The sequence below is a fragment of the Chenopodium quinoa genome, unplaced genomic scaffold (genome assembly GCF_001683475.1).
Source record: "Chenopodium quinoa cultivar QQ74 unplaced genomic scaffold, ASM168347v1, whole genome shotgun sequence".
NCBI classification, from domain to species: Eukaryota; Viridiplantae; Streptophyta; class Magnoliopsida; order Caryophyllales; family Amaranthaceae; genus Chenopodium; species Chenopodium quinoa.
In genome coordinates this window covers 4,911,435-4,925,543 of record NW_018744626.1, presented here as the reverse complement: position 1 = coordinate 4,925,543, position 14,109 = coordinate 4,911,435, and the positions used below count along the sequence as shown (strand labels likewise).

Genomic DNA, 14,109 nt, shown 5'->3' with positions numbered 1-14,109 from the left:
TTGTACTATCTTTACCTAATAAATCTAGGTTGCACGAAAACAGAAATGAAAACGGAGAATCAGTACTTACCTCAAAGGTGGTGACGACGGAAAAGAAGGTTCTTCAAGATCAGAAACGCTAATTTGGAAAACGTTTTCCAGATTATTGGAGAGGTTTTGCAAACTAAGGAAATATTAGAACAAAAAATATGATGCTATAAAGAAGAATTCAGAATACATTGAAAGTATAGGTTGTAGAATCTAAATAGAAATCTAATTACAGATAGTAAGCCGACTTAATTCTTTCTCTTTAGACGTGTATTTGTGTTTTGGTAAAACTTGTATCACAAGTATCTCAATTTATTTAAGTGAAATCTAATACGAAATATATGATAAAATCTACATAGTATATGATAAATTGATAATATAACAAAAATAAAAATATCAAACGAAGAGAAGAATTTTTTTTATAAAAGTCAATTTTTAATAACATGTTTCAATAATAATCAGATTAGGAAGGTTCCAAAAAAAAAAAAAAAATTAGGAAAAATTTAACACATTGGTGACCCAACTCCTTTAGTGAAATAGGGTGGAATGGTTAATTACTTAGTTTAGAGCTTCTTTCTTTCCTAATAAATACTTGCTTTTTTTACTTTGTTTTTTTTTATATACGACTTTATTTTATTTTTTCAAGTATATTTTGTAAGTGAATTTATTTTGGTGACCCGACACAAACTTTCCCCGACCTAAACTGATCCGACCCGAATTGACTCGACTTGAAATTAATCCGACCCGAAAGTTAGTCCTAAAAATTAACCTCACCCGAACCGACCCAACCCGAACTTGGCCCAAAGTGCTCACTTGAATTTGACCCAAAACTCAAATAGACCTGACCCGACCCAAATTGACTTGACTTGAACAACCCATTTGTCAGGTCTAGGTTTATTATAAAAAAAAAAAGTCTAGGTTTATTAATATAAGCTGACGTGTTCATGTACAGGGAATTTTATGAGAATATTAGAATTGATTGCAACTTCATGGAGTTTTGTGACGTCACATGTGATTTGTTAATAAATTACAGTTGTCAATTAAATTACTTAGATATTTTTTTGACTTACAGTAAATTAGGGAATCATCAAATTAACTTTTTTTTTTTTTTTTTTTTTTTTGAAATAATCATCAAATTAACTTTTTTAAAGGAAAATTATCAAATTAATTAATTCGTAATGAATAGCAATTTGCCATATAATCTTATTATCTAAGGATAATATTTTAAAAAAATTAATTCAGGCGAAATTTTTAATAATGGGATAAAACAATCAAATTTAGGAAATTATATTTTAGATTAGTTGTTGTTTCCTACAAAAAGTACCTAGTTATTTATATCTTTATCAAAAATCCTACATCATATTAAACTCTACTATTTGTAACACAATAATAATAATAATAATAAAAAAAATAGTTAACTCTACTAGAAATCACTATATATTTGAGGACCATTAAGTTGTCAAAGGATAGCGAGGAATAGCTCAAGCATCCTTTCGGTCGGTCCAAGGTGATCCTAGGATCGATTCTCACCAGTAGTAAAATGAATGATTTAGAGTTAGATGCACGAATTGCTTAATGCAGAGTTCTCTAGTACTCATGGCGGTCAAAAAAAGGATCTCGCCTTCTTTTGTATCAACTGTAGAGGGAGGACTTTGACAAAGGAAGAAGCAGAAGGGGATCATAAAACTCATCTAGTGTTTCGATGTAGGGTGTCTTCACGTCACCACGCCTATTTAGTAAAAGATATTGAAAAAGTATTTGATCTTTCGGAAGTATGTACGTACATCATTAACAGTGAAAATATTTGCTATCGAAAATCTAGAGCTACTAAACCGATTGATAGGAGCAACAACAATAAAAACAAAGCTTATTGTGTGATATGTAACTTTGTTTTAAAAAATGATGTAAAATATTGTTCGATTAATTGTAAGCTTATTGGTTCGGAGGGTGGTTTGCAACACCATCGTGGTAGTTCAAAATCAAGTACAACTGTCAACAAGGGCGGCTGCTGAGAAGAACAACAAGAAGAGGAAATTGATTATTGACAATCTCTTCCGGTATGAATGGCTACACTCATTGCTTAGCTTCTTCCCATTCATCGCAACTGTAACCAATCCCTTAAGATCCACATCAATCGAGACCTTCTGCTTCTTCTTTTTCTTACTCATTTCCTTATCAGAAATCTTCCTCTTCTTCACAACAACAGGCAGCCTAACTCGATTGGTGATAATTTCCCTATCAATGGCAATGATCTTCCTCTTCTTCACAACAACAGGCAGCCTTACTCGATTTCGTTTCAGCTTGTTTTTGTTACACTCATTGGTGATCATTTCCTTGTCATCGGTAACAATCCTCCTCTTCTTCGCAACAGGCAGCCTAACTCGATTTTGTTTCAGTTTCATCCACTCGAGATGTTGTTGGACAAGTAAGCTTGCAATCAATCGAGCAAAATAAGAACCCGCTTCTGACCAGAATATGCTTACATTTAGCACAACAATTACCATGAATTCTGTTGTAGTTAATTTGGTTGTGATTGGGAAAAAAAAGGTAATGTCCATTAATTTTATACTCGTATACCCCAGAAAGATCTTCAAAAAGTGGACTGACTTCCTTAATAACATATCCGTAACTCCTTGAACACTTCATAGCCCTCAACAAATAATGATCTTCATGAAACGATTCTACCTCTAATTTTGTTAAAGTCCTTCCTCTGCAATTCACGCAGAAGTAGGCGAGATCGGTTTCATCCCTACTGTCTTCTTTATCTTCATCCTGTTCCTTGGTGGTCATGAATTCCGCATTTAACAAATCGTGCACCATCAACTCACGTTCTTCACCGGAGAGATTAAGCGCGGTCTCACAGTTTACTCCCGTCATTATTAATTAATCAAAGATCGAGTCTGCAAAACACACATTATCAATATTTTAGAATCGTTAAATTAATTATTATAATCTCAGTATTTTCATAACTATACCAACTCTTAAACTATAGACTATTTTCTTTAATTACTTCAATTAAACTAATTAACTTATTTAGTAATTGAAATTAGTATGTTAAATGCTGAAAATAAGAGTACTACGTGTTAATTATTACCCTGCAACAAATTATTACTTGAGAATGTTAAACAGAGTATAATCAACAATTCAAATTAAAGGAAACTAATTTAAATATTATTTTAATTAAACTAATTATTAATCACGTTCGATTATTTGATTAAAAGAAAAAGAAAAAGAAAAATACAATCTTTAAATTACCTGAGAATCAGGTTCAATGGATGGAGAGAGAAAGCTGACTCTTTAATGGAGAATTTTGAATGGAGAAGAGAGGGAACAGAGCAAGTATTGGAGATTTTTTTTTTTTTTTTTTTTTTTTTTGACAAATAGTTTAATTTGTTGTTTTGATGCAAACAAACTAGGTTAATTAATGATAACAGTAAACGGACATATGTTGTATATTTTTTGGTAAGTCTTGAATCCCACTTCTCAAGCTAAAATAGTTTATTATGGTAATATTTTGATTGAGAAAATTTTTTTATTTTTATTTTTAATAGGTTGATTGAGTACGTTAATTGACGCTTTTTTTTTTTTTTTTTTTTTTTTGGGCATATTGTAAGTTTATAACTTTATTTGAATTATGGGTATGATAAAATTTTGTTTCAATATCTTGATAAAGTTTATTAGAAAACGTTTCTAAATAATTTTCTCTATCTTAATTTTTTTAAAAAGAAAAATAAATAAATAAAACATCAACTTTGAACTAAAACTTCATCCTTAATTAATTTTTTATCAAAGATATATTTTGAAATTTGGCATATATTGATAAAAAATTTATCGTAAAATTCAATAAACAACCCGACCATCACACGAGTACAAAACTAGCCCTAAATTAAAGCCCTGTCTTCCTAATGGGAATCAATTACTTAGATTTTTTTTTATCTTAACTTAAATAATAAAAATAATTTTTTTTGAGGGGAAAATAATAAAAATAATTAATTACCAACAAATAGAAATTAGCCATATAATTTAATTATCCAAGGATAATATTTATTAAAAAATATCCAAGTGAAGTTTATAATGATAGGTTTTTGAACGTTAATAATATATCAAAGCTGGTCATATCATGTTTATCAAAAAAAAAAAAAAAAAGTTGTTCATATCATGCGACTTCTTGTAAAATAAAGAACAAAATAACCCTTATAACACGACCAAGTCGGGTGGCCCTTGTAATATTGACTAAGTACGTAAGCCCTATAACATTGATCAAGTAACCTCAATAACACTAACAATGTAATCAATGTAACACAAGTAACACCTATAACACTAGCGAATTAATCCCATGATGCGTGAGGCCAATTAACCACATACATAGTATATAAGAAGTTGTGCATAAGCTGTTGCATCCTAAAAAATCTAATACTCCCTCCATGTTTAATTAAATGAAATGTTTTCCTATTGTGGCCGTGTTTAAATAAATAAACATTTTCTTTTTTTAGTAACTTCTATCTATTTTTTCATAATATTCTCTTTACTTTTTAATAACACTATAGGAGCCCGGATGGTTAGTTGTTATGGTTGAATTGCCCAAATACAAAAAGTTTGTGAGAGTGAACCCCCGCCCTTTGTGGCTCTCTAAACACCAAAAAAAAAAAAAAAACTAAAAGTTTGTTAGGTCAGCCTTTATACACTTACTAAGAGGTTAATGGCAAGCATATATATATAATGTATCAAATGTTTGGAGCTCCATTCCCTCACTTCAATATATAGTTCAAATCTAGTGGAGGATGAGCTATGGTGACTAGAGGATAGGAGCTTAAGTTAATTAGTCATTTGATCGGCTCCAAGCCTATAGTTTTAAAATGATATAAGCTAAATAAAGGGTAGGATTTTCATTAAATTAAACAAAGGAGAATTTATTGTGGGATTAGTGAAAAGTAGACCATTGGTGTGATATTTGAGGTATTTGGCATAATTTCTTAGAACCTAAGTTTGCAAGAGTCATTCAAAGCAAATCATTGAATCACATAGCTTAAAAATGATACCTTGTATGTAATTGTGTAACTAAAGTTGTAGTAAAACTTAACTTGAATGCCACATTGTCAATAAAAAATCGAATATCATGGTTGTTGACATCATCAACAATGGGAAACTCAGCAAAATCGTTCGGGTCAAGTAAAAAAGAACGGAGGAAGTATTATTTTTGGTATAAGGGTAAATGAAAATAAAACTTTGCAAAGAACGAAAGAGAGAGAGCAATACTACATTCTTCCATTCTAAATTTTGGGAGTCAATAAATTAGACACTATACTTCTACATTAAAATTAAACTAAATATATACATGTATTAGATTTATTGTTCTAGAAGCTCAATCTAATATTAATATTGCTCAATATCATAAATTTTGTTGCAACTTAATTAGAAATGTCCATTAATAATCTAATACAAAGTACTAATAAAACAAGTTAGTAAGGAGGAGCTCTATTAGGGATTCCTTTCCTACTTCGAGTCCGATATGAATAACCACAATAATCATCGATTAGCATCTTCCCATCGGTCTCCTCTACTCTAGAAATTGTATCGAATCCCTCTAAATCGATCTTCATCTTCTTCTTGTTAATGTTGTTATTACCCTCTTTATCCTTTGTTGTTCTCTTCGAATTATTCTTCAAAGGCAGCGTGACCTGATTTTGAACAATTTGTTTTACTAAATCGTTATGTCGTTGTAAATCATCTTTAGTACAAGTAATCTTGCATTCGATAGAGCAAAACGGGTATCCCTCAGCCATAGTATGCGTACACTTAATACAACAACGACCCTTAATCATCATCGAATCGTTGATTTTTTTGTTATGGTTTTTTTTCCTAGACTTAGGGAAATAAATGTAATATTCATTACTAATATACTCGTAAATCCCAGAAAGATCTATATCTTGAACGACTTCTTGTAAAATCGAAGTGATTTCGTAGTTAACATACCCGTAACAACCTGAACACTTCCTAGTCCTCAAAATTTGATGACCATTATGAAACTCGTTTATCTCCGAAATTGTTAAACTCCCTCCTCTACAACTTACACAGAAGAAGGCTCGATCGATTTTCACTATTTCGTTTTTATTATTATCTTGCCTTTTCTTTTCTGTCTTGAAGTCTGCATTTAATAAATCGTGCACCAATGCATTTGATATCAACACACGTCTTTGCTCTTCAGGAAGAATTATACCACTTTCATAATACTTTCCTCCCGTCATATTTCAGACCTGCCCTGTTCACTTCACCTTAAAAAAAAATAATAATAAAATTAATTTCAGTTCAGTAAAATTAAGTTCAATTCAGCAAAAATAATTTCAGTTCAGTAAAAATAGTTTCAGATCAGTAAATGTAAAGAAGAAATATAATAGGAATTAAGTAAAAATAGTTTCAGTAAAATTAATTTCAGTTCAAGCAAAATTAATTTCAGTTCAGTAAAAATAATTTCAGCAAAAATATATAAGGTGATGTGAACGGGGGTAATATTTATTATTCATGCAACACATAATTGGGAAAGAGCCATATACATTTTCTGATGAGAAGAATAAACCCTAAATAGACTATATTCAATAATCCAACTTAGACGAACCCTAAACTACTTGAATATTATCAATAATCCAACTTAGAAGAACCATGATAATTATAGAAATAATTAAAACAATCTTTACCTCAAAATAAATCAGATTCAACGGAGGAACGCTCTAATGGAGAATTTCTAGTATGCTTCAATGGAGGAAAGAGCAACTATGTGAAAATAGTTTAATTAATGATAGTAAACCGACATACGTTAATACGTAATACTTATTTAATTGTTTTTTTTTTGGTAAATCTTGAATCCGAACCTAATATAGTTAATAAGTTAAATAATTAAATTTGTTTTTTGAAGAAATTTAATAATTAAATATTTAAATATGATAATGTATTTTTTTTTTTTAAATCCAAGCTAAGTACGTTAACTGAAAGCTTGCAACTCATTTACATTTTTTTTTTATCTTTAATTTTTTTTTGGTCATATGATAACTTAATTTGGATTATGAGTATGATAAAATTTTAAAATAAATAAATAAATTATCAACTTTGAACCAAATCCTCATCCTTAAAGCCTAGTCTTCCATTCCTACGGGAATCAATTTCATAGATTTTTTTTTAGCAAGCCCAGTTTATATCTTCATCATAAACAAATTATATTTTTCAAATAGCATTTTTGTAAATAAGTTGCATTGAAAATTGTGCTTTATATTTTAATATATATATAGGGGAGGGATCCGGTGAGAATAGGTCCATAAGTGAGATTTCATACTTATATGAGAACTGATTTAAAATTTAGAACATGTGAGTAAAAATTTAGAATATGTGAATTAAAATTTAGAACATGCGAGTTAAAATTTAGAACATGTGACTCAAATTCAAATTTTGAACATATGAGTAATAATTTAGAACATTTGTGTGAGTAATATGTTTAGAACATCTGATTTAAGAATTTGAACAAGTGATTAAAAATTTATAAAATTTGCTTTATGAAATTTTAAACATATGAGTAAAATTTAGACATATGATTTAAGATTATGAACATGTGAATAAAAATTTAGAACAAACTGATATAGAATATAGAAAGTGTGAGTAAATAATTTAGAACATACGAGTAAAAAAATAGAACATACAATTTAAAATCTGGAACATATAATTAAAAATCTTAAAACACACGTTTTAAAATTTAGAACATACAAGTTAAAATTTTGGAACAAGTTATTTAAAATTTATGACATCGAACTTAACTAATTTATGGTTTAGAACATGTGAGTACTAAATTAGAACATTTGATTTAATTTAGAATACCTAAGGAAAAGTTTAGAACATCAGATTTAAAATTTAGAACATACGAGTAAAAATTTAGAACATAAAGAGTGTTCTCACATAAGAAAAATTCTCACATAAGAAAATTTCTCACGAGAGCCTTCCCCTATATATATATATATATATTATTTTTTTTATGACAAGTTGGACAGCTTTTAGGAGTTAGGCCCTGTTCTCTTCACTTTAAAAAATAATATTAAGTAAAAATAATTTCAGTTCAGTAAAAATAAGTTCAGTTCACTAAAATTAATTTCAGTTCAGTAAAAATAAGTTCAATTCAGTAAAATTCAGTTTTTCTTAAAGAAGAATTATAATAGAAAATCAGTAAAAATAATTTAAGTTCAGTAAAAATAAGTTCAGTTCAGTAAAAATTAAGGTGAATCAAACAGGGCATTAATGGTGTTAACTGTTAATTACAATTACTATTTATCTTCGTTCTTCCTCCTACCTTTTCTCAAATCTTCTGATAAAATTAATTTTTGTCTTAAATTTAAACATCAAATTATATATTTTTTTTGAAAGAAAATTATCAATTTTTTTTTTTGAAATAAAAATTATCAAATTAATTAATTAGCAACAAATAGCATGTAGTCATATAATCTTATCATCTAAGGGTAAATAAAAATAAATAAATAAATAAAATGAAGTTTTTAATAAAAGGTTAAAACAATTGAATTTAAGAAATTAAATTTAGCACTTTGGCTCATAGGTTGGAGTTTCCTAAAAAAACCACCTTGTATTCACATAATATACTTTGATTTTGTTTTGTGATTAAGTGAAAATTAAACATTTTGCAAAGAAAGAAAGAGAGAAATTAATACTCCACTATATTCTTCCATTCCAAATTATGGAGGCGAGTTAATAAATTAGATACTATACTTCTACATTAAAACGAAGTATATGTATTAGATTTATTGAACTAGAAGCCGTTACACTTCCCAAAACCAAGCTATAAATACATAATTGTACAAACCTTGTACTCCGTATGATTAAAAAAAAAAATTGTAAGAAAAAAGTAAGTAATTATGGCTAGGAAATTTTGATAAAAAATCAATAGTCATGTTACATAAAATTAAGTATAAAGAACCCCAAATCAAAGAACAGACGAATTCAAGAGGTTCCCGCTAGACAGTATGAAAATAAAATTACTTTGTACCAAATTTTCAACCTTGATGCTTCGAATCCAACCACCCAATATACACCTTCGTTAATTTTGAATTGCAAGAAAGGAACGTTTTATCTGTGGAAAATAATACCCCTTTGTTGTAACTAACAATTAGCGGAGGTAGTAAAGTTCTTGTGTATTTTTAACGCGATGATTTACCTTACCTCCCTTGAAAGTTGGCAATTTGAGAGAAGGCAGAAGCACCAACTTCAGTATGATCATCACTAGTAGGAGCACTACTACTTTCTACTCCATCTACACCCATAATTGGAGCCGTCTCTAAGGGGATCAACAACGAGCTCTTATCCTCGGCTGCTTCGGTCTTTGAGCTTGCCTCTTGGAGTTGCAATGCATACTCCAAGTTCCACAACACATCTCCCATCGAAGGCCTTTCCACACCGTACTCGGCCAAGCATTTCTCAGCTGCTTCGACATACTTCTTCAAGGAGGCAGAGGATATTGTTCCTTGCAAATTCGGATCTACAATCTTTTCAAGAAGTCCTTTTCTATAGTTCGACATTGCCCATTCAGCCAAGTTCACCTGGTCCCTTGGCAAGGCCGGGTTTATAGCCGGCCTTGCAGTCAGGACCTCTAGGAGGACTACTCCAAATGAGTAGACATCGGACTTCTCAGTTAGTTGTTGTCTTCGAAAGTACTCTGGATCTAGGTAACCAAAGCTACCCTTTACCGCGGTACTCACATGGGTTTGCTCCATGAGGCACGCGGCTTTGGATAGCCCAAAGTCGCTAACTTTGGCCACAAAGTTCTCGTCTAATAGAATGTTAGTCGTCTTGACATCTCGATGGATAATACAATGTGCTGCACCCGTGTGTAGGTAATGAAGACCGCGAGCAGAACCAATACATATCTCAAGCCTCTGCTTCCACGGCATGGGTGCATTGAGCTTAGACCCATATAGGTGCTCTCGAAGGACACCATTCGACATGAACTCGTACACGAGACACATCTCCGAATTCTCATCACAATATCCAATAAGAGATACAAGATGCCGGTGTCTAAGCTGTGAGAGCATCTGAATCTCGGTTTGAAACTCATTTATACCTTGCTCTGATTGCGGATTACCTCTCTTGATGGCCACCTTCGTGCCATCGTCTAATTGACCCTTGTACACTTTTCCAAATCCGCCAACTCCAATCACCGCGTTCTCATCAAAATTGTTACAAGCATCTTGCAACTCATTGAAGCTAAAGAATTTACCAACCCCTTGGTTTGTCGAGGCAAACATACCACTCTTTCGAGACCCAAACATCGAGCTTTTCCTCGAGGTTGTGATCGAGGTTGTTTTGCTAGAAAGGAAGCTACTATGACTAGTGGTTAAAGGAAGAAGCCAAGAGGAGAAACTGTTATTCCTTTGGCAATTTAGGGGACGTTTATGCCACCTTACAAACATGACTACAACTAGTAGTAAGGCCACTATTCCCATTACTAGTCCTACCACGGCTAACACCTTCATAGTTTTAGAACCCGAGGCTGCCCCCATGTAGTTCCCCTCCACATCGAACAACCCACTTAGGCTGCCCGCGGAGTTGCTCATCTTGATCACCTCCACCCCGTTGAGGATTGCGTTGGGATCGCCTGACCCGTCCGAGCCCGAACCCACCTGGATCACAATCAATCCGTTTGCAATTGTTGTGGAGTTGATCACAAAATCCCTGTAAACATTTCAATACATGAATATAAGTCATTGTAATACATTTTCCTACATAAAACAAAATGAAAATAAATAAGGCGGTAGATTATTGTACATCAAATGTCAATTAAATTGCACCAATACAAAATACAAGTTACATAATTTTTTTTTTATTCCTACAATTACTCATTTTATATAATATGTTCCCCGTAAGAATGATCCATATACCCTTTATAAAATTTATCCCTTACCAATCACTTCTTAATTTACAATAAAAATCATAACAAATTGTGATTACTCAAAACATGTTAAAGTAAATCTACTGATTTAACACAAAATTTCATAAATGGCTGATCAAAAGATGTACACGGGGTTAGTCAATTGATCAGGGTTACTCGGTCAGAGATTACCTGTTTTAGTGTGTGTCAGCTGGACAGTCCCAAAAAAAAGTCATTGATTTAAATTATTTGAAAGCTGACTATGTATAACAAAATTATTATATATTCTGTGTATAGTACCCAAAAGATATTGTACATAGTAATATGAAAAAGTTTCCTAAAATGGATTTTTATGGTCTTAATTTCAAAATATTGCTATAAATGATACCACTCATACTAGCCGTCTAGTACTTTGTGATTGAAAAGAATTACAACCAGTAAGTTTTTAGTATGTAGGGAACCTATGTCCAAAATTGGCTACAACAACAACAAAACCATAAAAAAAAAAAAAAATTAAAAAATAAATAAAAAGAGTTTCCATTACTATACTTTTTACTCTAGACCTTATTATCCATCTATTCCATGTTAAATTTATACATGGTAAAATAAAAAATGAGCAAGTCAACTCAATGAATGATGTAGATTTAATATTAATCGAAAATGTACATACATATATGCTTTAATGATTAAAAAATATAGTAGTAAACTATTAGTTATGTAAAAATGTGCATTATAAATTTATACGATGGTAAAAATATAAATAATTACCTGTAATAGGCGGTCGATAGAGCCATAGTTTGGGTAGACAAATCAAGATTAGCAACACCCATCATTCCATTGACATAAACATTGAAGTACAAGTCATTCATTGCTACACTCACAATGTCACAAAAATGTAGTCTAACGAGATAGTCATATGACGAGTCAACCGGCATCTTCCATGTAAGGTTGAAGTTGGCCTCGATAGTCTCCGCATTCTCCATCTCGGCCGCGGTTGCGTACACCCAAGGCGGCGCAATGTACATCGTTGCACCGCCTTCCGGGTACTTAACCTTGCTTGGGTCAATTTTAGCATCTTTTGATCCTTGAGGGAATGTGTTGAACTTTTCATCTGGATGCCATGTTCTCCATAGTGTGTCGTTTTTCGGTGACACGAGTGGCCCACCGACGTTTAGTCGGAGGGCCACTTCGAAGGCGTGTTTGGCCACTCCCTCGATGTTCCCAACGGGTGGGACTGGGGAGGCGGTGTCTGAGATGAGGTCGTCGGGGACGGAGATGACCTCGATGGCGTTGATGAAGGCGAAGGAGTTTTTCTTAGGGGAGAATTTTAGGGTGAGTGTGTCTGAAGTTAGGTTGAGGATGTATTCTTTGAAGATGGGGGAAGGGTAATGGACAGTGAAGTCATGTAGGAGGACGAAGTTTTCGGTTGTGACTCGAAAAACGGCGTTGGAGAGGTTGTAGGAAGGGTGAGGGAGAGGGAAGAAGTAAAGGCGGATGAGATGAAAGCCTTGTTGAGAGATAGGGAATTTGTAGGAGGATGCACTAGGGAAAATCCTAGCGGATTTGTATAGAGGTAGAGGCGGAGGTGGAGGTAGTTTAGACGAAGGAACGCCGTCTTTAAGTGGTGATGGAAGTGTATCGACACTAACTTTAACATCCTCGTCGCTACTTAGATTGCTAACCGTCGATGGATCTGACTTGAACGTTCGTCCATCGGGGAGATCCACGTCCTCTTGTGCCCCGCAGGCGATTAGGAGTTTATCCCTAGGCGCGTATTTTGGTGTTTTAGGAGCAGGAGACGTGTCATCGGATGAAGGAGAAGGCGCTTCAAGAGGGGCTTGCGCGTAAATAGTGGTGGGTATAGAACCAATGAGGAGGAGGAAAGAGAAAATGACGACGAATAATGAAGATATCATGGTGTTAGATTGATGAGATAAACAACATATGGTATAATGCTAGCACATTTAAGGTGTCACATGGCCTTAATCGTGGTCGTTGTCGTGGTCGTGGCCGTGGCCGTGGTGGTACTCATGGAGAAATCTAAGGAACTACAAAGCCAAAAAAAATTATAAGGAAATTTTTTTGATATGTTTTATGTTGGGTTGGATAATTGAGGGGTGTATAGAGTAAGGAAGATGGAAAGAATAATACAAGTTGTGGGAAGGCACTAAGTGAAAAATAAAGAAAAGGACTTGAAGAACGTGCTTCATTGTACTATGAAATTGATGAATGTTAGTTAGTGTTATATTTCGTGGCTTTGATGTTTGTTTGTATACATTTTTAATGTTTTAATGGGACATATCACATATTATAAGACCTAGTAAACGAATAAGGGGCAAATATTTGTATTGTGGGACCCTTTGGCAGGCTTGGTTAGCTGGCTATATGTACACATTTTTAACTACCAACTAACATATCAAAGTCTTAAACCGCGTAATCTATCTTCTTTGCTAGTACTACTTTATTCGAATGTGAGGGAAAGTTTTGTAGGACTATAAACACACCATGTCATTTATGAATTATGATTTGCTATGCGTCTAATATGATTGGTTTTATCGTGATAAAGAAGGAAAACGGTACAAATAATAAATTGAGATACAACGAACACGGTAAATCATTAGAGTATCTCTTATTTCTTACTCGTATTATAATTAGTTTTATCTCATAAATGGTCTTGATCTTTTGATATAAGCCAAATTAGTATGTTCTTACTACGTACTAACGTAGTTTAAAGTTATGGTTACTAAAGGAGTTATCATTCATTAGTTTTAGAGACTAAAAACATATTTGATTTTATATTGTTGAGTTGAATTTCACTATCTATTGAATAATCTATTACCTATCGATTTGTAACAACTATATTGCTCATTATGTAAACATAAAAAAATTTCCTCAACAACAACTAATCTTCCATATTTATTGTAATTCTACCAATTATTAGATGACAAGGTAAAGCTTTGCCATATATTACCATTATTTTGAACATTAGATAATCTTGTAATCAACCCTAACTTTATTTTGGTTATCTAATGTTTATTTGACTTGCCATCAATTATTTTTTATGAACCATTGACCCAAAATGATGATGTGTATATCAATCAAGCTTCATTAAATGTCAACTTCTTGTTAGTTGCATCCCACTTCCATGAGAATTATTCATTTTTATTGTT

At 32.4% G+C, this 14,109-nt stretch overlaps 1 protein-coding gene across 1 annotated transcript; it reads right to left on the bottom strand.

Annotated features, from left to right (window-relative positions):
• Positions 1-8,734: 8,734 nt before the first annotated feature.
• On the bottom strand, positions 8,735-13,223 carry LOC110700640 (probable receptor-like protein kinase At5g61350). The gene is made up of 2 exons (XM_021878206.1): positions 11,708-13,223; positions 8,735-10,743 (listed from the first exon to the last, which is right to left on the bottom strand). The coding sequence occupies exons 1-2, from the start codon at positions 12,853-12,855 to the stop codon at positions 9,231-9,233; spliced, it is 2,661 nt and encodes an 886-aa protein (XP_021733898.1). The 5' UTR covers positions 12,856-13,223; the 3' UTR covers positions 8,735-9,230.
• Between the last annotated feature and the right edge of the window lie 886 nt (positions 13,224-14,109).

What these genes read in the sequence shown, in the direction of transcription:
- LOC110700640 (XM_021878206.1), bottom strand. Translation starts at nt 12,855, where the DNA reads ATGATATCTTCATTATTCGTCGTCATTTTCTCTTTCCTCCTCCTCATT. An exon ending in CTATCGACCGCCTATTACAG is followed by an intron (nt 10,744 to 11,707) that starts GTAATTATTTAT and finishes AAATGTTTACAG; the next exon opens with GGATTTTGTGATCAACTCCA.